This window comes from Pseudorca crassidens, chromosome X, assembly GCF_039906515.1.
Source record: "Pseudorca crassidens isolate mPseCra1 chromosome X, mPseCra1.hap1, whole genome shotgun sequence".
NCBI classification, from domain to species: domain Eukaryota; kingdom Metazoa; phylum Chordata; class Mammalia; order Artiodactyla; family Delphinidae; genus Pseudorca; species Pseudorca crassidens.
Genome location: NC_090317.1, coordinates 89,267,801 through 89,288,676, shown reverse-complemented (window position 1 = coordinate 89,288,676; position 20,876 = coordinate 89,267,801). Strand labels below are relative to the sequence as shown.

At 44.2% G+C, this 20,876-nt stretch overlaps 1 protein-coding gene and 1 long non-coding RNA gene across 9 annotated transcripts in view; one reads left to right on the top strand and one right to left on the bottom strand.

Annotated features, from left to right (window-relative positions):
• SHROOM4 (shroom family member 4) overlaps window positions 1–11,792 on the bottom strand; it is a 213,004-nt gene extending 201,212 nt beyond the window's left edge. For 2 of the 8 annotated variants that reach the window (XM_067724068.1, XM_067724076.1), the window contains exon 1: window positions 11,459–11,792. In XM_067724068.1, coding sequence (XP_067580169.1) covers window positions 11,459–11,575 — 117 coding nt within the window. In that variant the 5' untranslated portion in view covers window positions 11,576–11,792. The remainder of the gene's footprint in view (window positions 1–11,458) is intronic. The other 6 variants (XM_067724072.1, XM_067724073.1, XM_067724070.1 and 3 more) reach the window with 5 other exon arrangements.
• Window positions 1–20,876, top strand: part of LOC137217360 (uncharacterized) — a 61,424-nt gene that overhangs the window by 4,023 nt on the left and 36,525 nt on the right. The window lies entirely within an intron of this gene.

Here is a 20,876-nt window from a genome sequence, read left to right as displayed (position 1 = left end):
GAAAGCAAATAAAAGTGACGTTCGTGGGGCTGTGCACTGGTTTCACAGGCCATAGGAAGTATAGCTCAGCTCCTAGAACAGGCACTCAATAAATTTAATGCATGAATTAATAAGTGAATAAATGAAGAAACCACACATACCTGGCCCTTGGGGAGCTCATACTCTTAGTTCACTGTGGGGGTGAACCAACTGGCCTGTCGCCTGAGTCCTTAGGACATGCAGCACTTGTACTAACTGGAATGAATGCCTTTCTTCCTCCCCAACCTACCTAAATCCTGTATAGCCCTCAAGGTCTAGCTTCAATTCTTCCTTTCTCCACAAAGCTCCCTAACCACATCAGCCTGCAATGAAATCTCTTCTCACTGAATAAATGTTGCTCTTCCTCACAGACATAGAGAACAGACTTGTGGTTGCCAAGGGGGGTCGGGGAGGGATGGATTGGGAGTTTGGGATCAGCAGATGCAAACTATTATATACAGAATGGATAAACAACAAGGTCCTACTGTATAGCACAGGGATCCATATACAATATCCTGTGATAAACCATAATGGAAAAGAATATGAAAAGAATGTATGTATATGTATAACTGAATCACTTTGCTGTACAGCAGAAATTAACACATTGTAAATCAACTATACTTCAATAAATTTTTTAAAATGTTGCTCTTAGATCCTAGCCCATGGTTTCAGCACTTAAATTAAGGTTTTTGTTCCCCAGGCTTGCAGTAGTGCCTCTCTTCAACAAAACTGTCATTTCCAGGGAACAGGTCTTCCATGGTGGCTATCTCTTGTATTCTCTAGTTTAGGGTAAGGCACTTTACAAAGTGTTCAACAAATAACGTGTTGACTGGTGGACTGATTGATTGATTGGAGGCTTAATTGAGAGCTCTTAGGTAGGAGCCAAACAAGGCTTAGCACAGCCTTTCAAATTGCTGTCTCTTCAAACATTAGCCAGAAATCATGTCTGGTCCTCCAACTTCTGCCAGGAGCAAACGTCACATTAAAGATGTCCTGCCATTTCATACAACTTCCAAAGATTTGGTAACTTCATACACTTAATTTTTTAAGTTCAGAATTCCCTTAAGAGCATTTCTGCTTAATAAGGGACACCTGTAGAATGCTTTTCCTTTCTTAAATCACATACACATCTAGTATTTATATGAGATAAAAGATAAAATCAATCTCCCTCCCTACTGGGGAAAAAATGCAAGTTTTATTATTTTCATTTTGCAAATGAGGAAATGGAGACACCGAGAGGAAAATGACATGCCCAGTCATACACAAATATTGAGCAGCAAAACGAAGACTGAACTTCAGGTCTTCTGAATCCAACCTTATACTTCTTACCCTGACTTGAGATTTAAAACAAAATAAAACAAAACAAAACCTTTCCTTTGACCCTGACCCCTGACTGGCATGTACTGTTAACAGTACCAATTTTTGCAGTAAGTTACATTTCTCTAATTTCTCTCATTCCCCACTCCTTGTCATATTCTTATCCAGTTCTTTTTCTCTCTCTCTCTTTCTTTCACCTATGTAAACATGATAGTGTTGAAACAGTCTGGGATATGGAGTCAGACAGAAGTCAATTTGAATGCCAGCTCATCCATATGGAGTCTGTTACTTCTCCTGAGCCTCAGTCCCCTCATCTGCACAATGGGGAGATCAATATCTACCTCAAAGAGTTACTGTAAAAATTAAATAAGAATATATGTAAAACACCTAGAAGTAGCAGTATTTACCACATAGCAGGTCCACTACCTCTCCTATCCCTCCATATCTACGCCTGGATCACCCATTTAGTTCAAGAGGTTGCTGAGATCCAACCAAACGGCATTACCTCCATCCAATGAGGCACAACCACACAAGTGGAGTATCCAGGTCCCTGCCTGGTCCACTTTTCCTCCTGTTGCCTTGCTACTCCCTGATTACAAATTTAAATTAACACAGAGCTCCAAACTCTCAGTCAAGTCCTTCAAAGAACATGAGAGTCAAGAACTGATACTTACTCTCCCCTGAGTCTCCAAGATATCATCCCTCACCCTCTAAGTCAGAGATAATATGCCATCAAAAACTGCCTACCTGCAGAAGTTTTCAGAGGAGGTTTTACTTACATCAAATACAAACGAAAAGAAATGGAAAGCAGCAAGGCAGCCCAACAAAGGCAAGGCTTTAGCTTGTCATGTTCTCATAAGCAAAGATGTGGCAGCAGCCATGAGACTCTAACCCCTTTCCAGAATAACTAGTTGAACGAGCTTTCCTCCCAGGTCTACCTCATCTCACCCCCAACCCCCTCCCCCAAAAGAAAAATCAATTTCTGATGGACCGTGAAAGGCAGTATAGGAGAACCATTCAAAACTTCCCTGCCAGAGGCTCAGGAAGACAGAAGACCATACAGCTGGGAATCTGCTGAGTGGCGTTAGGGTGGGGGCCAGAAGACACCACAAAGGGTCTGTCCATCACTGGGCTTAACCCTTGATCCTGTCAAATTAGTCCCACCTCCCGCATTCCTCACAGATGTAACATTAAAAGACTTGAGTGAAAGTTAACAGACCATGCGGCACGCCGTCCCTGAGAACATACCAGGAAACAGCCACTTCTGGAAACATAGGAAGTAGGAGCGTGGAGAAAAGCTAAGCCCTGGAAGAACTGCCTGCTGTCAGTCAGCCTTTACACTTCCACAGCCTAGATCATGAGCGAAGATCCTGGAGCTCTTAGCATCCCGTCAATAAAGCAGAAGCTTGCCCCTCAGAGAGGCTGAGAAGAAACAGGAGGGTACAGAGAGGTGAAATAACATGCCAAGATTACTCAGCGAGTTGATAAGAGAATATCAGGAATGCGACAAAGGTCCAGTCCTCCACTGAAACAGGACAGAGAGAGACACAGTATGAGAAAAGTTCCCCCTGATCCGGCTACCAATTTGCTGAGAGTTTTCAAACTTTATCAACCTTAACTCTGTGAACTTCTCTCCCCCAACCTCCCCACACCGGAAGTATGGCTGAGCCAAGAGGGACAGAACTGGTACAGCAGACTAGAAGGGCCCACTGTACCAAAAAAGAAAAACAACAACAACAACAAAAAGCTGGGTTTTGGACAGCGGGCAGGGAAGACAATGAATGAACCAAGAAGTAGTGACACTTGAATGAGACAGTCCCAAATGTAGGCCTCAAGCAACTTGGTGCTGGTGGGTGGGGGCTGGGAACCAAAGACTGGACATGAAAGAAGGGTAGCCTAGATGCATGGAAAATTTGTCTCTGTTGCTACCAGGCAGTGCTCATCCCATAGCATGGCGTAGTCACAGACTCGCACTGAAAGAGGAGGGAGTGGAGGTGAAGTCAATGGGGAGGAGTTAGTCTCTTTGAGAAACGGAGTCATCTTGATCTTTGCAATTTCAGTGCCCAGCCAGGATGGCTATGTGCCCAAGTAAACATGCCAGTGTGATGTGAGGAAGAACGAATCATCCCTTGCAAAACTAATGCCTAAGACAATCTTTCCACTTGGCCTGTTTACACTGGATAGGGCAAAGGGGTGTAAGGAAACAAACCTCTATCCCATCCCAGTCTTTGGAACGCAGTCTTTAGCAGGGAAAAATAATATCTCAACTTGTTCATTAATGACTTAATTGAAGTCTGTCTGAAGCAGGAATTTCAGGGGAGCACCAGGAAACAAAATATTGCCTTCATAGAAACCGAGTGAAAGTGATCTAGGTACCAACATAAGTAATATAAAAGGGTCACTTGCTGATTACAAGATAAATCAGGTAAACCTGGAGTTCAGTTTCAGAGAGAAATTTAATGATGCATACACTGTATGTACACACAAATCTGGCCCCAGGATCAAGGATATGAGCACCTGGGCAGTGATAGTAGTAGAAACCCCAAACCCATCTACATCTATGTAACAGAGATATCTAGAGCACTTGTTGTCCCTGACTTATGGATTGTTTTCCAAGATTACCTTTTGTAAATAAGCAGCTTGGAGCTTTGAATGCAGTTCCCTATAGACAGAATATTGTAAATGGTGGTTAGTTTCTGTAATTTCATCAGTGATACACTATAGATGAAAGAGGCCTCTCCAGAACGGTTCTGAACGTGGCCACTATTAATAACTGTGTCAGGGGGACATATTTCCTAGACTTTAACTCTCTTCTCCAGGCCTCTCATCCTTCAGTGATAATGAAGATTAAGCTCCACTTCAATACACTCCCCAATCAGGGCTTCAGTAGCAAGAAAAGGTATTTGCCCAACTCAGGTGACAAACTGGTAGATGTGAGGGTGTGGGGGAGGGGCGAGACTGTCAGTGCAAGACCTCCAGAAGGAACGACTCTTGTGGGTATTCCAGGTACAGACAGAAGACCTCAGAACACAGGAATGGCAGCAACAATAGGAGATTTGCAGCCAGTGCCAGTGGCAATGTGCACAGAAATAAACATCTGACAGGGCTGGGGACTGCTGTGTCTAAATTCCCACCGAGGGGTTCCGTAAGTTGGAGACTGCTTGTATGTCACATAGGGTCAGCATCTTCAATCTTGGAGACACCTATTTGTTCCAGAAGGGGAAAATTAAGTTCAGAGAGGTTATTCCTACAATTTCCAAGCCAGCAGCTGGTTAAAAATCAAATCAAATCAATCTGATGTTCTAGAGGTCTGATTTTGACACTATTCGCCAACTGCCACTTCCTTCTTCTATTATACAAATTCCTTGTCTGTAACTCTGTAGAAATATATATGCTCCTGGAATTCATGGCTTATGTCTTCCCTATCATCTCCCTTAGAACACTTTTTCCAAGGCTGACCTGGGCTAGGGGCAGGGCTAGGGGCAATTCTAACTACATAGTGAGTGATGAGATGTGCCCCTCCTAAATCTCTTATGTAGTTGTCCCAGGTGCCTAGGTAAGGGCCTTGGGCAGGTGTGGCTTAGCCGCAGCACAGATACTTCCACTAAAAGGCTTTGCTTGACACAGAGTCTTCGTATGGCATGGATGCCAGAAAGAGCCAAAGTGGTCTTCAGCTGTATTTTTTTAAAGAATGGTCCTACCTAACTTTGGTCAGACTCTCCTCAGTTACTGCATTCAGCTGTGGGCTCCCTAACTCAAGAGGAACATGGCCAGGCTGGAGTGCATCCAGAGTGGGAGGAGGCTGGATCTCAGATCCTGTAAGGAACAGCTGAAAGAGCTAAGGCTCTTTAGCCTAGAAAAATGAGACAAAGAGACACAGTCTTTGTCTTCAGACCTCCCAAAGGTTGTCGTAAGTAAGAGAAAGCATCTTGTTCTGTGTGGTCCCAGAAGGCAGAGATATAGGACCCATAGAGAATAGGTAGATGGAGAATGATTTCAGCTCGACCTGAGAAAAAGATGTCTACTACAGTCAAAACTTTTCAACACTGAAATGGACTGGCTAAGAAGGGAGTGAGCTCCCCCATGACCACAGGAGAACAAGCTCAGGGCTACTGCACATGGATCGGTTAAGATTAAGACCAGGTGACTTCCACAAGGCCTTCCTCACTCTGCTAATCTGTGATTCCAGCCACCTCAAAGAACAGCATTCCGTTAGCAGGCCTGAGTTGAGTCTGCCCTTTGGTGAGGGTCGGGGAAGGAGGGTGCTTTGTTAGAGCAGCCCTTCACTTAATCTCTGCTGTTCTTCATTAACTTTTCTCAGACAGGTCAGCATATTTTTGTCCCCTGGTTCTGAAGAAGCCTAACTATAAAAATTCTGATGTTCCCTCCAGATAATCACTCCATAAACACCAACCTCAAATCTGAGTCTCTCTTTTCTCTTAAAAAAAAAAAATTCCTGGGAGGAGATGGAGGAGAGCAAGGGGCAAAATCATCTGAATTCTGGTTAAGGGACAACATTCAAATGTCTTCCAGCTGGAGTTGAATTATTTTCTTTGAGGTTTTAGAGAAGGAAAAGCCTCTAATAGGCTTGGCCTTTTTTCACTTCAGGGAGCACATGTGTGGATTGCAATAGGTTACCAGGTGTGTTGTGACAGCCCAGCAGGCCCCAAAGTAGTGTGTACCCAAAGCTCAGCCAAGGGTTGCCAGACATACCACCCACCCTCTTTGCCTTACTACCTCCCTCCAACCTTCTTTGTATTTCTCTGGATGGATTCCTACCCCATGTCCCCAAAAGCTTACTTTCTGAGAGAGGAGCATTTGGGGAACTGAGGTAGTAGACATCTTTGCTGATTCTAGAAGCAGAGATGAGGAGGAGATTCATCTAAGTAACCAGGCTGGACTAAGCTCTCAAGAAGCACATCCCATGAAGGGTCTCTTTGTGAATGCCAAGCCCTGTTCTGGGGGTGGGCCCGGCCTGTAACATAACTAAGAAGGTTTCATAGAACTACCATTTCTCACATAACACTACCTCTGCACCCAACAAGAACTCAAAGTCACAGCCAAATCTACTGCCAGCCACAAGATAGCCTGAATCTGACTTTACCCACGTCCTCTTGAAATCTCAAATGCCTCTTTGTGTACTTCTTCTAGAAATAAAGTCATAGTGGGGATGGGGGAGGGTATAAAAACAAAGAGCATGTCCTGCCATTTTCCTAGGCTAAGGATGGCACACAGAATTAGGGTTTGCCCAATTCATTTTCACATCATCTGTGCTAATAAAGATGGGCCAACGACCCTCATTTGGCAAATAGAATCTTGGGTCCAAAGAGGATAAAATAATATAGCAACATCAGTGCACACTAAGTGGAGGAGGTGAAGCTTCTTCCTCCTCCAGGCTACTGCCCCACCCCACCCTACTTTGTTCCAGGGCAGTAACTAGCATCCACTTCCTTCACTGTGCCAGATAGAGACTGCCACCAAAAATGGGCCAGGAAAAGGGCAAATATGTAGGGTGAGCCAGTTTCTGCAATGTCTTGTCCTTCTCCCCAATTTTCCTCCTTCTCCTTTTCCTGCATCCCCACATTGGTCTCCACCCTTTCTTTTCTCCACCCTCAGCCAACCTCAGGGCACATTTCCAAGAACTCAAAATGAGTATAGGAATCTTACACTACAGCTTAGCAACTCTCTCTCACACACGCACGCACGCACACACACCACAGGAGGATACAATTTGAATCTCTGAGGCCTCTGAGAGGCCCTATCTGATGCATAATCATTGGCGCCAGAACCTTGAAAAGGTCACCCACCCTCCAAAGTGGATCTTTTCCAGCGCATGGAGCCAACTTCATGGATGACTGTCTACACTGTAGAGGGGGTAGAGGGGGACCCCTAGGTAGCAAATAGCCAAGTCTGATTAGAAGAGAATCTCCACTTCATCCAGACAGGCCCCCTGGGTCAACGAGGTAGATGCTAACCAAAGGAATCAATAACGCCAAGGGCATGGGCCCAATTCTCTAGTTGGTCACATTTCTTTGGGAACATCACACTGTATGGGGCAATCATAAACCATCCCTTAACACATGGGATAATCAATAATAATAGTTGTTTTTTAACATTTCTTCTTTTTTTGTCACTTAATTGTTAAGAGAAGGCTATACCAGTCTCCACAACTTCGGCAGCTGAATTCCCTACTTTCAGGGAAATCATAGGAGCCTATAGGAACTAATGATTTCCCCAACCTGATTATTTCCTGATCCAAAGGGTCTCCCATAACAAATATGAAATACACTTTCACACTCTATGCACTCTTCCCACTAATCATCTTTCCTCAAATTCCTCCACTCCCAAGATGCCTCCACCTGTTCCACAAGCTATCTCCAAGCATGTACACCACATCAGATCCATGGGGTGTTTTTCCCCATGACACCGAAGGAGGTTCTCCAATATTTCTTACCATGGTTCTGGCACCTTACCTCTGTCTCTGCCTGACCTGAGATCATCACAAGTGATTTGGAGTCACCAAAACAGTCCTCTCCTACTCCCTGAGCCCAGACTCCACCAGGGAGTGTCTGCAACCCAGTGCTCACCTACTCTGGAAACACAAGCTGGCGTGCAAAAGGTCACTGGGGTGGGAGGCCGCCAAGACTGGATACATCCCTCAATGGTATTGCCCCATGCCCCTTCACAAACTGCAGTACTACCGGAAGAATTGAGAAACTCTCCAAGTAGAGGATGTGGAGAAAAGGGAACCCTTGTGCACTGTTGGTGGGAATGTAAATTGGTGCAGCCAATACGGAGAACAGTATAGAGATTCCTTTAAAAACTAAAAATAGAACTACCATATGATCCAGCAATTCCACTACTGGGTATAGAGCTGGAAAAAACAAAAACTCTAATTCGAAAAGATACATGCACCCCAATGTTCTTAGCAGCACTATTTACAATAGCCAAGTCATAGACACAACCCAAGTTTCCATCAACAGGTGAATGGATAAAGATGTAATATACACACACACACACACACACACACACACACACACACATATAATGGAATACTACTCAGCCATAAAAAGAATGAAATATTGCCATTTGCAGCTACATGGATGGACCTAGACAGTATAATGCTTAGTGAAATAAGTCAGACAAAGACAAATACTGTATGATATCACTTTTACGTGGAATCTAAAAAATAATACAAATGAATCTATATACAAAACAGAAACAGACTGACAGACACAGAAAACAAACTTATGGTTACCAAAGGGGATAGGGAGAGGGGGAGGGACAAATTAGGAGTATGAGATTAACAGATACAAACTACTATACATAAAACAGATAAGCCACAAGGATTTACTGTATAGCACAGAGAATTATACCCAATATCTTGTAATAATCTATAATGGAATATAACCTGAATAAAAAAGAATCACTATGCTGTACACCTGAAACTAACACAAAAATGTAAATCAACTATACTTCAATAAAAATAATAATTAAAAAAATAAACTCTCCAAGTGGTAGAAAATATTATAGATTTGGAGCCTACCACTGGCATAAAGGATTGGCTACCAGACTGTCATAGTCTTCTTTAAAGACATCTAAGCCCAGGGAGGGCAAGTGATGCACCCAGGATCCTGGGGCTAGTGAGTGGCAGAGCAAGGATTAGAACCCAAGTTTTCAATCTGTCAATACAATTCTCTTTGTACACCCTTCCATCCCATCCCCACCAATGTGTACAGACTGAAGCTATTTTCAAGAAGAAATCTGTATTGTTCTGAAGCATAAGGGGAAACAAAACTAAGGTAGAAAAATTAAAAGGGGATTAATGAACTATGCCACATACTGTCTTGGCAAGAAAAAAAATACAGGCAACCATTGCACCTTACAAAAATGCCATGGCCCCTTTATACAGTAATAGGGCTAACCAGGTTATATATAGCTGGCTTTTACTGGAAGGAATCAAGCTATCTGGGATAAATGGGAGAAATTATGTTACCCCCTGCATATCCAAATGTGTGTAATAATGATCCTTCATATATAATAGGGGTCAACTGTACATTCAGCAGAAAGGGAGTCGTTAAAAGGCACCCTGCCTCTCAACACACGAGTCATTTCCTTAACAGCTTGGCCAAGGAAACCCTCATCTACCCTCAAATAATCCCCGAGCCAGACCACAAATTGTTGGCTGCCCCATACTTAGTAACACCCCCTTGCCATGTTCCTGCTGGCTCACAAAACAATCCAGGACCACAGCAGCAACCACTCTCTGGGGTGCTTCTCAGGATGGGTCAGCCCTGGGCAGGGGTGAAAAATGACCTCTCCAAGGCAGGTTGTCTGGGCAGACTGGAAACTCTGTGGGTGGTGTCAGGAGAAAAAGAAAGGGGGGAACTGCCAGACCATGGAGGGCTGCATAGACAGTTCTGACCTTGGTGGAAAGAGCAGGGAGAGGAGGAGTTTGATTAGAAGAAATTCCTGAAGGCCAGGATTCCCCTCCTCAAAGGGGTTGTTTGAGAGTGTTTAAAAAAAAAAGCTTATTACTCCCTCCGGATAATATTGGAGGGAAAGGGATAGTGACTTGTGTGTGGGGGGGAAGGAATGGCGTGACAGTGGGTGACAAAGCAATCTTAGGCTGGTTAGAAATACATGACTAGTATGGGGAAAGGGGGTGCTGGGTGAAGATCTGGGCTGGTTATTGGTGTTTGGGGAAGCTAAAGATCCCAGGTTTCCCTGACAGCCCCTCAAAGTTTTGCCTCAGGCGCTCAAGATGATTGGTACACCCCATGGCAACACCCCAGGATTGCTAAGAGTGTGGCCCCCAAGGCCTGAAGGACCCCCTACAAGTTAACCAGCAGCTCCGGTGCCTGGCGAAAGGGGCACAGGTTACGCGGGGGTGTGGCGGGGGCATTCGCCACCCCCTGCTGAGACGTGACCCACGTTAAGAAGCCAAAACAATAAAGTGACATTTGTTCCCCACAGAGAAACCACATCTTTTTATCTGCAGCCCAAACCCACGTCTTCCACCTCAACTGCAATTTGAGCGGGTTGGAAGGGGAAGGGCTTTTCAGATTTGAGCATTTCAGAGAAACAAAAACAAAAAAAACACAACAGGATAAAGTTCGTGAAGTTCGCTCCCTTGGCCATCTGGCGCCTCAAGGTGAGTCGTCCTGCAAATCTCTCTTCCCAGTTACAGCCCCCGCGGCCCCCACCCCCTACACTCACCCCTACCGGGGGATGGCTTGCTCAGGGATTCTGGAGTGCTCCGGAGAGCTCCTCTACCCTGCCCTCAGCTGCAACTTGGCTTCCAGCAGACCACAGCCTCCTAAAACAAACAAACCCTGGCGGCGGCGGCGGCGGCGGCGGCGGCGGCGGCGGCGGCGGCGGCGGCGGCGGCGGCGGCGGCGGCGGCGGCGGCGGCGGCACAGCTGCGCTCCATGGCGCAAAAGTTTCCTCCACTCTCCTCAACGTGCAGGAAATCTCGCCAGCGCTGGGGCAGGACTCCGGCGGGAGGGAAAGGCCGAGCCCAAGCGGCAGCAGCAACGCCCCACCGGCTGAATGGATGTGCGCGCGTCCGGCCGTGGGAAGTGAGGCTGACGAAAGCCACCGATGCCTCATCTCCGTTCCCACACCGGACCCTCGCCCCGCAACCTGCCCGGGCGAAATGACCCGCCGGTCGATCCAGGGACCGACGCCTTGAAGAAATGTGCCAAGGCGCCTTGCCTGTCCCTTCAGCCCGTCGCTGTCCCGCAGGGGCACGGGAACTTCCAAGGAGGAACCCCCAACAGCCACCACTTCCTCCAGCTCCAACGGAGGGGAGCAGCCGCCCAGACACTGGGGAGCAGAATCGGCCCCCGAGCCCTCCCGAGGGTGTCTGCGCGCGGGGCTCTAACCCGGGGCCGGCCGCATTCTCATCCAGCGCTCCCGCCACCCCGAAGGGGTGTCCGCGCCGGGGCTGGTGGCCAGACCCCCCCCCCACCAGTGTAGCTAATGCTTCACGTCGGGGCTTTCATCCCCAGCACCGAACAAGTTTCAAAGTTGGTCTGAGGGCCGCGTCCCGCGGCAGCCTGCGCACCCGGCTCGCCCATTCAAAGTTGGGCACCGCTGGGACAGAGCCGCCAGTTCTTACCTTAGACACTGTGAGCGGTTCGCAGTGTTCCAGACCCCCCTTAAGGGTGAAGCCCCAGGGCGCCCCCCCTTGCAGCTGCACAGGGACGTACTGGAAGGACCCAGGCCGGTTCTCCATCCTCCGCTCGGCTCAGGGCCGCGGGGCTCCTTTTCCGCGGGGGCTACGTTGCCTCCGCCCCCGGCGGCTCCACCACCATAGCCCTCCAGCGCTACGCCACCCCGCACCGCCCTGCTCCGCCTACTCTCCTGGCTGGAGACGCTCGGGCAGCGAGCGAGCGCAAGGAGGAAATGACACGGAGCTGGAGAGAGGGGGAGAGAGGGGGGGAAAGGAGAAGGAGGAAAAAAAAAGAAAAGAAAAGAAAGAAGGAGAGGCGGAGGGATAGCGCGTAATGGACAAGAAAACGGAGCAATGGGGAGGGGCAGTCACTGGGACCTCGCCTATAGGATCGCTGGGGAGTGGGAGCAAGGCGAGGCTTCACATCAATTGTTACATTGTTTCATTCAGGCAGGCCCCCCTCTTTGGTTCTCCTCCTTACTGCAGAGTTCCCCGCCCCTCCAGCCAGCCGAGGCGAGGGGAGGTGGAAGTCGTTAGTGTGGATGGCCCGCGTGGCTGAGTGGGCTGAAATGCTAGTTTCCCGATTAGCGCGTTCATGTTTCTCTGACTGCCTTTTTCTTCTGAAGGTCCCGAGAACCGGGTCCTGGGAGAGTTACAAAGCTACTAATTTGTGGACCTTGCCTAGAGGGATGGAAAGTCAAGCAAGCAGGCCAGCGAACACAGTGGGGCTGTGTGTGTAGGCTGCTCTGTGTGTATGAGCTAGGTGTGTGGGGTCATTATGAAACATCGCCCCGGAGCATAGTTTAAATAAAGAAGCACTTTGAGGATGCCCCCTGCCCAGGCTCAGCCGCACCCTGGCTCAGTGCTGGCGTCTATGGGTAGCACTGTGCTCATGTATGTTCCAGTCATCTGGAGTTCCTGGCACGGCCTTGCACTTGCCCCACTGAGATGACCAAGCCAGGAATCAGCAAAGTTTATGACTAGCAGTATTGTTTTCACTCCTAAACAAACCTACAGGAAAGAGCATCCATTGATAAGCTGGCCAATTAACAATGTGGTGCCTTTTGGAAGAATCGGCTTTTAGACAGGGGTCAGAACGTCTCTGCTCATCTGTTCATGCTTGAGGCTGTAGTGTCTGAGCTGAGCTTTTAGAACAGACCAAACAAATACCCACACTAATAGTCCCCAAAAGTGAATTTGTTACTAAATCTTGGGCTGATTTCTCAGTCTTGACCTGGGCACGGTTACCACCCCTCTCTGAGGTGTTGTCTCTGGAGCCATATTCAGCCAGTGAGTTTTTAAAGAGCTTCCCAGTAGCGGGGAAAGTTTTGACAACTCAGTGGTGACTCCACAGAACCCCTCAATGCTCTATTGCCTGTTCCATCTCTTGCCTTCTTCTTGTGCAGTTTCTTCTTCTTCGCCAAGAACACACACCATGACACCCTTACTTCCACAGTCAGCTTTCTGCAGACAAGGTTGTCACTCTTTGCTTCCATTTCCTCACCTGTCACAGCCTCTTCAACACACTTCAGCCTGTGTGTGCCCCTTCAGGCCACTGAAACTTCTCTCACAGCCTCTCTTCCCTCCCCCAATCCTTTCTTCTCCGCCTCCTGGACTGTCTGCATTATATGATGGTGACCTGACTTTTCTTTAATAAAACTGCAGTTTTGGTGTTTATAACCTGCTTTTTAAAAGTCCTTAGATATGTATAACTGATTCACTTTGCTGTACAGTAGAAACTAACACAACATTGTAAATCAACTATACTCCAATAAAAATATTTTTTAAAAAACAAAAAAAAAGGAAAAAAGTCTTTAGAGATGACTCACGTGGGGAACCACCTTCAATCTTTTAGATTTTTAGACCTGCAAAAATCCTTTCAATCATGTTCATTTTTTTGTTTGCATTTCTCCTACTAGAAAGCAGAAAATTTGAGAAAATGGCAGCTGTTTCTTGATTGCATGTCAACCTATGACATAACACTCATTTGTTCTGTCCCACCTTGAAACTGAGCTTTTATTTTTTTCCTTTGTCTTCTTTTTGAGATAAGACTTCTATCTCCATGATTGTCACTTGGTAAAACTTAGCATGTTTCAGTTTCAGCATATAGAAATCTATAAAGTGCAGTTCACAGGATCTGTGGTCATCATTCAAGGTCTACTAGAATTATGTGTCTAGACTAGAGAAAAGAGATTGGGAAGCAGGAGACACACATGTGAGCCCTGGCCTTGTCACTAATTAGATGGGTGACCTTGGGCAAATCACTGAACTGTTTTCAGTCTCATTTTTTTTCATCTATAAACTTCAGCTAATAAGCCCTGACCTCCCTCCCTCCCAGGCCTGTTGAAGACTAAAATGAAATAATACATATGAAAACACTTTGGTAAGGAAAGAGTCAAAATCCTCACAACCTTATTATGAAAGCAAGCACTGAGCTAGCCTTTAACCAATCTATTTTCATTCCAAGACTTACTCCACACTGATGTCTTGTTGTACTCTTCAGTTTATCATTTCCATTATTAGAGCAAAAGAACATAAATTACGCAGCCCCTGGTGCAAACAGCACATAAGTAGCCATTTTGAACATCGGATGGCTGGATAATCTTGCTTCTTTACTGATAAAAATTACTGCTAGTGGCAGGGATCTCATTCTTCCTTGGAAGTACAGTTAGTGGGAGCATGATTATGTAATGGAAAGGGTACAGGGTAGGATGTGAGATGCCTGGATTTTAAGCTGGTTCTGCCATTAAATTGCTGTGTGATATTAAGCAGATCACTGCCCCTCTCTGTTAATGGAAAAGATTGAGCTACTTGATTTCTTAAGTTCCTCTACAGTTTGAAAATTCTGGGACTACTTCCTGGCAAGTGGCTAAACATAGTTATATGTGTTATAACTTAATGATAAGTTAATGATGGAGATGAACCATGTGAAAATAAAGCAATGGAGAAGAGTCCAGGGGTGTATTTCTCTCCTCCTCCTCCTCTCTCTCTCTCTCTCTCTCTCTCTCTGTGTGTGTGTGTGTGTGTGTGTGTCTGTGTGTGTGTGTGTGCAGCCAATGGACAGATGATAAATTCACTCTAAAGTATGTTAAATTGCCTGTGGGTAAAAAGGTGGAATGTCCAGTAAGCAGGTAGAAATAGGAAACCGCATATCAAGAGAGGAATGGTGATTGGTAATACACATTTGGATTATAGTTGAAGCCATTTGGAGTGGATAATCTCATGCAGGGATATCAGAATGATAAGAAAATGGAGATTTAGATGAAACCTTGGATTATGCTAATATTTAAAATATTATGCTAGTATTTAAAAGTCAAGAAGGATCACAAAGGATCTAACAAGGAGCCAACAGGGGAGGTGGGCAAAAGATTCATCAGCAGAAACAGGGAGAGAGAAATTAAAAACAGGGTGTTTACTTCCACCTCATAAAAAAAAAAATCCTCACAGGAGTCTTTTCTCATTAGAAATCTATTGACCAGTTTACCTTTATTGGTAGGAAGGAGATTGAAATAGTAGTCCTTCTTTGAACTTTTTTATTTTTTAACACAAATTTGAATACAATTTTCCTCATAGTAGTGCCTCTAGCTCCTTTCTGAATTAAGGACTCTTTTGAGAGTCTAGTGAAAGCTATGCACTCTCTCCCCTAGAAACTCCTAGAAAGCTATACATTATCACCCCATGTTGCATATAGTTTGGGCTGAGGCTTAAAGACCCTAGCTTCAGAATCCTTACTCTAGTAAAAGATCAGATTTTTTTACTGTGGCAAAAGTATATGACATGAAATCTACCCTCTGAACAAAATTTTAAGTGTAGAGTACAGTATCATTAACTACATGCACAATGTTGTACAGCAGATTTCTAGAACATTTTCATCTTGCTTGACTGAAACTCTGTACCCATTGAATAGCAACATCCATTCCTACCTCTCCTCAGCCCCTGGCAACCATCATTTCACTCTGATTCTATGAATCTGACTATTTTACATTTCTCATATAAGTGGAATCATGCAGTATTTGTCTTTTTGTGACTCGCCTATTTCACTTAGCAATGTTCTCAATGCCCATCTATGTTGTAGCATGACAGTATTTCCCTTTTTAGGGCTGAATAATATTCCATTATATATATATATATATATATATATATATATATATATATATGCATATGTCTCACATCTTTATCCATTCATCAGTCAATGGGCATTTAGGTGTTTCCACCTCTTGGCTCTTGCGAATAATGATGCAATAAACTTGGGAGTGCAAATATCTCTTCAAGATCCTGATTTAAATTCTTCTGGATAAATACCCAGTTGTGAGATTTCTAAATCATATGGTTGTTCTATTTTTAATTTTTTGAAGAACCTCTGTACTGTTTTCCATGCTGGCTGCACCGTTTTACATTGTCATCAATAATGCACAAGGATTCCAATTTTTCAACCCCCTTGCCAGCAATGGTTAATATGAATTTCTGTTTTTTTAAAATAATGGCCATCCCAAACACGTATGATGTGATAGACATTGCATTTCCCTTATGATTAGTGAGTTGTGCATCTTTTCATATACCTGTTGGACATTTGTATGTATTCTTTGGAAAAAAGTCCATTCAAATCCTTTGCCCATTTTTTAATCAAGTTATTTGCTTTTTCTTTTTTTCTTTCTCTTTTTTGCTGTTGAGTTGTATGAGTTCCTAATAGATTTTAAATATTAACTCCTTATCAGATATATGGTTTGCAAATATTTTCTCCCATTCTATAGGTTGCCTTATCTACTGTTTGTTTTGTTAGGTTTTGTGTTTTCTGTGCAGAAGCTTTTAATTTTGATGTAGTCCCATATACTTATGCTTGTTTCCTATGCTTTTGGTGTCATATCCAAGAAATTGTTGCCGAGACCAACGTCACAAAGATTTCCCCCTATGTTTTCTTCTCTGAGTTTTACAATTTCCAGTCTTATATTTAAGTCTTTATTCCATTTTGAGTTAATTTTTGTGAATGGTAAGATAGGGGTCCAGTTTCATTCTTTTGCATGTGAATATCCATTCTTCTCAAGATCATTTGTTGAAGAAACTACCCTGTGCCCATTGGATGTTCTTGGCTCCCTTGTCAAATATTAGCTGAATGTCTGTGCGGGGGGTTATTTCTGGGCTGTCTATTCTGTTCCACTGGTTTATATGTCTGTTTTTTTATGCCAATATCCTGTTGTTTTTGATTACTATAGCTTTCTAATATATTTCAAAATCAGGGACTGTAACGTTTCTAGCTTTGTTCTTCTTTCCCAAGATCGCTGTAGCTATTTGGGGTCTTTTGTGGTTCCATACAAATTTTAGGATTTTTTTTCTATTTCTTTGAAAAATACCATGGGAATTTTGATTGGGATTGCACTTGATCTGTAGATCACTTTGTGTAGTATGGCCATAACAGTTCTTTTAAAGGGCTTACATATTTACTGAAACAATGTTTCAGCAGAAAATTTAGTATTCATTCAGTGGGCTTAATTTGCCCTACATTCAGAGGACAATTGCTAAATGCTAGGCACCATGCAACACATTTTTCATGTATTATTGGCGATGATTACAATGACCCTGCAAAGTAGGTATTAGTAACTGTTTTCCAAGTGAGGAAACTAAGTCAGGAAATGGTAAAACCAGGATTTCAAGTCAGGGAGGCTGCAGAAGCATCCTGCGATGACTTTATTAATCATGTCTCTGTCATATTCTCCTCTTTTGCAGAGGAGGGAAGAGTTTGGAATGCTCCATTCTGCTCTCTTCATGTTTCCATTTGGGAGTACTTCTGTTAGAATAACTCTCTTGGCCTCTTTCCCCACCTTTGGGTGAGTTGGCAATTCTGTCTAGCTAAGTGGGGAGGCTATTAAGAAGCCTATTATGGACATCTACATATTCTTTTTTCTCCAATCCAGATTTTAACAGTAATAAACAGATATTTTAAAACTCTGCCTCTCTGCTTTCCATGTCTCTCAACTGGTTCTGAACTTGTGTGTAGGTGAGAGTATTAATGTTCACCACTACCGCCCAAATATATCTACCCAACACATTTTGTGCAATTTGTGTGTTCTCTGTCCGCTTTCTATTCCATATTGTCTTCTGAATGTCTATATGGGCCTGTTTCTGAATGGAGCTCTGATTGCCTAGGTGCCTCTGTGTCTGTACATCTGTATAACAGGAAGTGTACGTGGGTGTTAGGCCCAAGCTCCATGCAGTCCTCAAGGGAGGTTGATCTGAGTATGTGTGGGAGAGAGAGGGAGACAGAATGAAGATGTGTTCCTTGAACTTAGCTTTGAGGGCCATCTTCCCACAGTGATCATACTGATTCTTGAAGCAGGCTCTACCTTCTCCCTTAGAAGCAGGCTCTACCTCAAAAGACTGCTTAGTTCCATTTCTTTCCCTTTCCTTCCATTCTGGGGTCACAGACTTCCTACTTCCTGTCTGTGTGCTAGCAGTCACTATTTCAGAAACCCTTTCTGTGCTGCCTCACAGATTGTTTGAAGATTATTTAGAGACTAGGGAAGTTCTCATTTGTCATAGGCAAATGATCCTATTAGAGAAATCTAACCTGTGTTTTGTGATTGTTATCTTGTGTACTATGGCACATACTTCTAAGATACTCAAGTCATCTTCTTAATTTCATCACTCCCTTGGGAAAAATAAGGTAAGAGTCAGAATTAGAGTCACCATTTTACAGGTGAACCCAAAGACAGAATAGATTCATTGCTTTACTAATCATCCCTCCGTGCTTTCTTGGAAAATCAAGTATTGATGGACCCAGAATATTCCTGAGCCAGTTGACTCATAGGCAAAGGGGGACCCAAAGCATTTTTTAATGAAACAGATTATGTCATAAATGATATCAAAAAGTGGGGTTTGTTTTTTGTTTTTGTTTTTTTTGCGGTACGCGGGCCTCTCACTGTTGTGGCCTCTCCCGTTGCGGAGCACAGGCTCCGGACGCGCAAGCTCAGCGGCCATGGCTCAGGGGCCCAGCCGCTCCGTGGCATGTGGGATCTTCCCGGACCGGGGCACGAACCCGTGTCCCCTGCATCGGCAGGCGGACTCTCAACCACTGCGCCACCAGGGAAGCCCAAGTGTTCATTTTTAATCTCATCAATTGGATCTATTGGACTATTCTACTTGGATTTCTAAGGCCCTTGTTTCTCCATTTATCCCCACCCTGCCCAACAATTACCCTGGCTCTTCTGAATGTTTCTCACAGAGGAGAGATCTGGGGCAATGATAATTATCAGTGGAGAGGGAAAAAAAGTCTAGTGTGGCAGGTATTTTTCATATACAGATTACAAGAAAATAATAGCAAGCTCCTCCCCCCCACCTAGTATACACCTAAAGGCGTGTGTGTTGTTGGGGGGAGGTGGGAGGTGAGGGTTGCAAAAAAGGACAAATCTAAGTAGACTAACCTACTAAAGAGTCTCATTCCTGGGGAATTTTGCCTGGGGCTAGGGAAAGACATTACGGATAGAGGCCTGTTTCTTTTGAATTAAAGCTAGTATAACATTAGCATACAAAATACTGTATCTGGGACAGTACTTTTGTTAAATAAATCATAAGTACATGCTGCTGAAGAAATATGGAGTTTCAGTTTCTCCTTAGGTAACTTTATAAAGAATCCTTCCTTCTATTGCCATTTGGGTCAACCCATGCTTTTATCCACTCAGAAAAACACCAATTGTCTCATGGAATCTCAGGATCTTGGTTTGGTATTATGTTTGAGACTATAGATTTAGAACTTCTTCCTTCCTTAGTAGACAAATCTAGACAGCTTTTGTGTGTGTGTGTGTGTGTGTGTGTGTGTGCAAGAGGCTGCCATCTGTTGTGGTTGGTGTTCTCCGGGAAGGCTTGTTGGAGCAGGAGTTGCTTTGTTTGTGTGCTAAGCTCACACTAATGTCAGCCCAACTGGAAACCTTCAATTTGCCCTTGGGGAAATAAGTCATCTGGTACAGGTTCAGCTGGGCTGTGATGAATGTTTACCATTGCTCTACAGGAGTTTCAGCCAGGGATTGACTCCATATCAAGGATGTGAAAATCAGATGAATTGCTGAGATCCAAAATGTGGGCTTGACGATGGCCTCTTATGGTACCCAGCTTGGACAGGGGCCACCCCTTTCTTTGAGCTGTGTGTTAGCCAGTCCATTCTACTTCTCAAATTCTGTTTTCTGCGGGTCATTCATCACTCCTTAGTCATTAATAAAATAAAATTTTGGTGCATATTAAACTCTTACCTCAATTACTTCAGCCATGGAAAGAAAAAAATCACATGTTCATATACACACAAAATCCAGCGCTTTTACTTTCAGAAAGTTTCCATCATTTTTCCCTGCAGAGAAGTGACAGAGAAGGTACACCAATGCACTGAGCATTTGAACAAAATAAAGTCCCCACTATGGTTTTGATGAAGCTCTGGAGAAGTACACAGATGACAGTCAAAATATAGATATAGATATCCTTTTTCTCTTTGATAGTTTACTTTTACTCTAGGGTAAGTAGAAATGAATCCTATCTATGAAATACTGGCTAAAGAGGAAACCGTTTTGCTTTGGCTTGAATCTAGAATGACCTAGCCCAAAGAGGAAAGAATAAACTGTTGCCTTTGTCCAGGAGTGTCAGATGGACTTCAGAAAAATATGATTTCCTCCAAATATTTTCTTTGGGGAGGTGGTCCCAGGCATGTGTACGTGTGCCTAGATGTGTATACATCCACCCCTTCACCCATAGAGATACATGAACAAAGCCACACATAAGGCCTCATGTTCAAATTTGGGAATGCCTGGCTCCTTTCTCTGAGAGTCTGGCAGCTCAGATTGCTAAAGAAAGAGGTTCCTAAATTCTGGAATAACTGTCAGGCACCTGACTATTACTTGATGTTTTAATATCTAGGGCACTTTCAGTGTTTTTTCTTTCAGTGTTTTTATTATTATTATTCATTTTATTTCTTTTTTCTTTCTTTCAGTGTTTTAATTTCAGATTAAACTTCAGAAATCTGGATATCATACTTAACTTCTCCCTTTTTCTTCCCAACTGCTGACATCCACTCAGCCACCAAGGTCTGTCATTTACAGTCCTAAAATAGTTCTCAAATCCATCCATTTCTCTCCCTGCCCACCACCACTTCATCATCATCTCACACCTAGACCATTGGAACAGATTCCTAACTGGGCTTCCTGATGGCACAAATCCATTCTCCACTTTGCAGTGCTTTGTAGCCAGGATGCTCCTTCTAAAACACAAACTGTATGTCACTCCTCTGTTCAATTTTTTTTTCAGTGGTTCCCCATTGTTTACTGAATGAAATCTAAGTCCCTTGACTAAGATCCTTATTTTGTGACTCCTGCTTACATAGTACTATTCC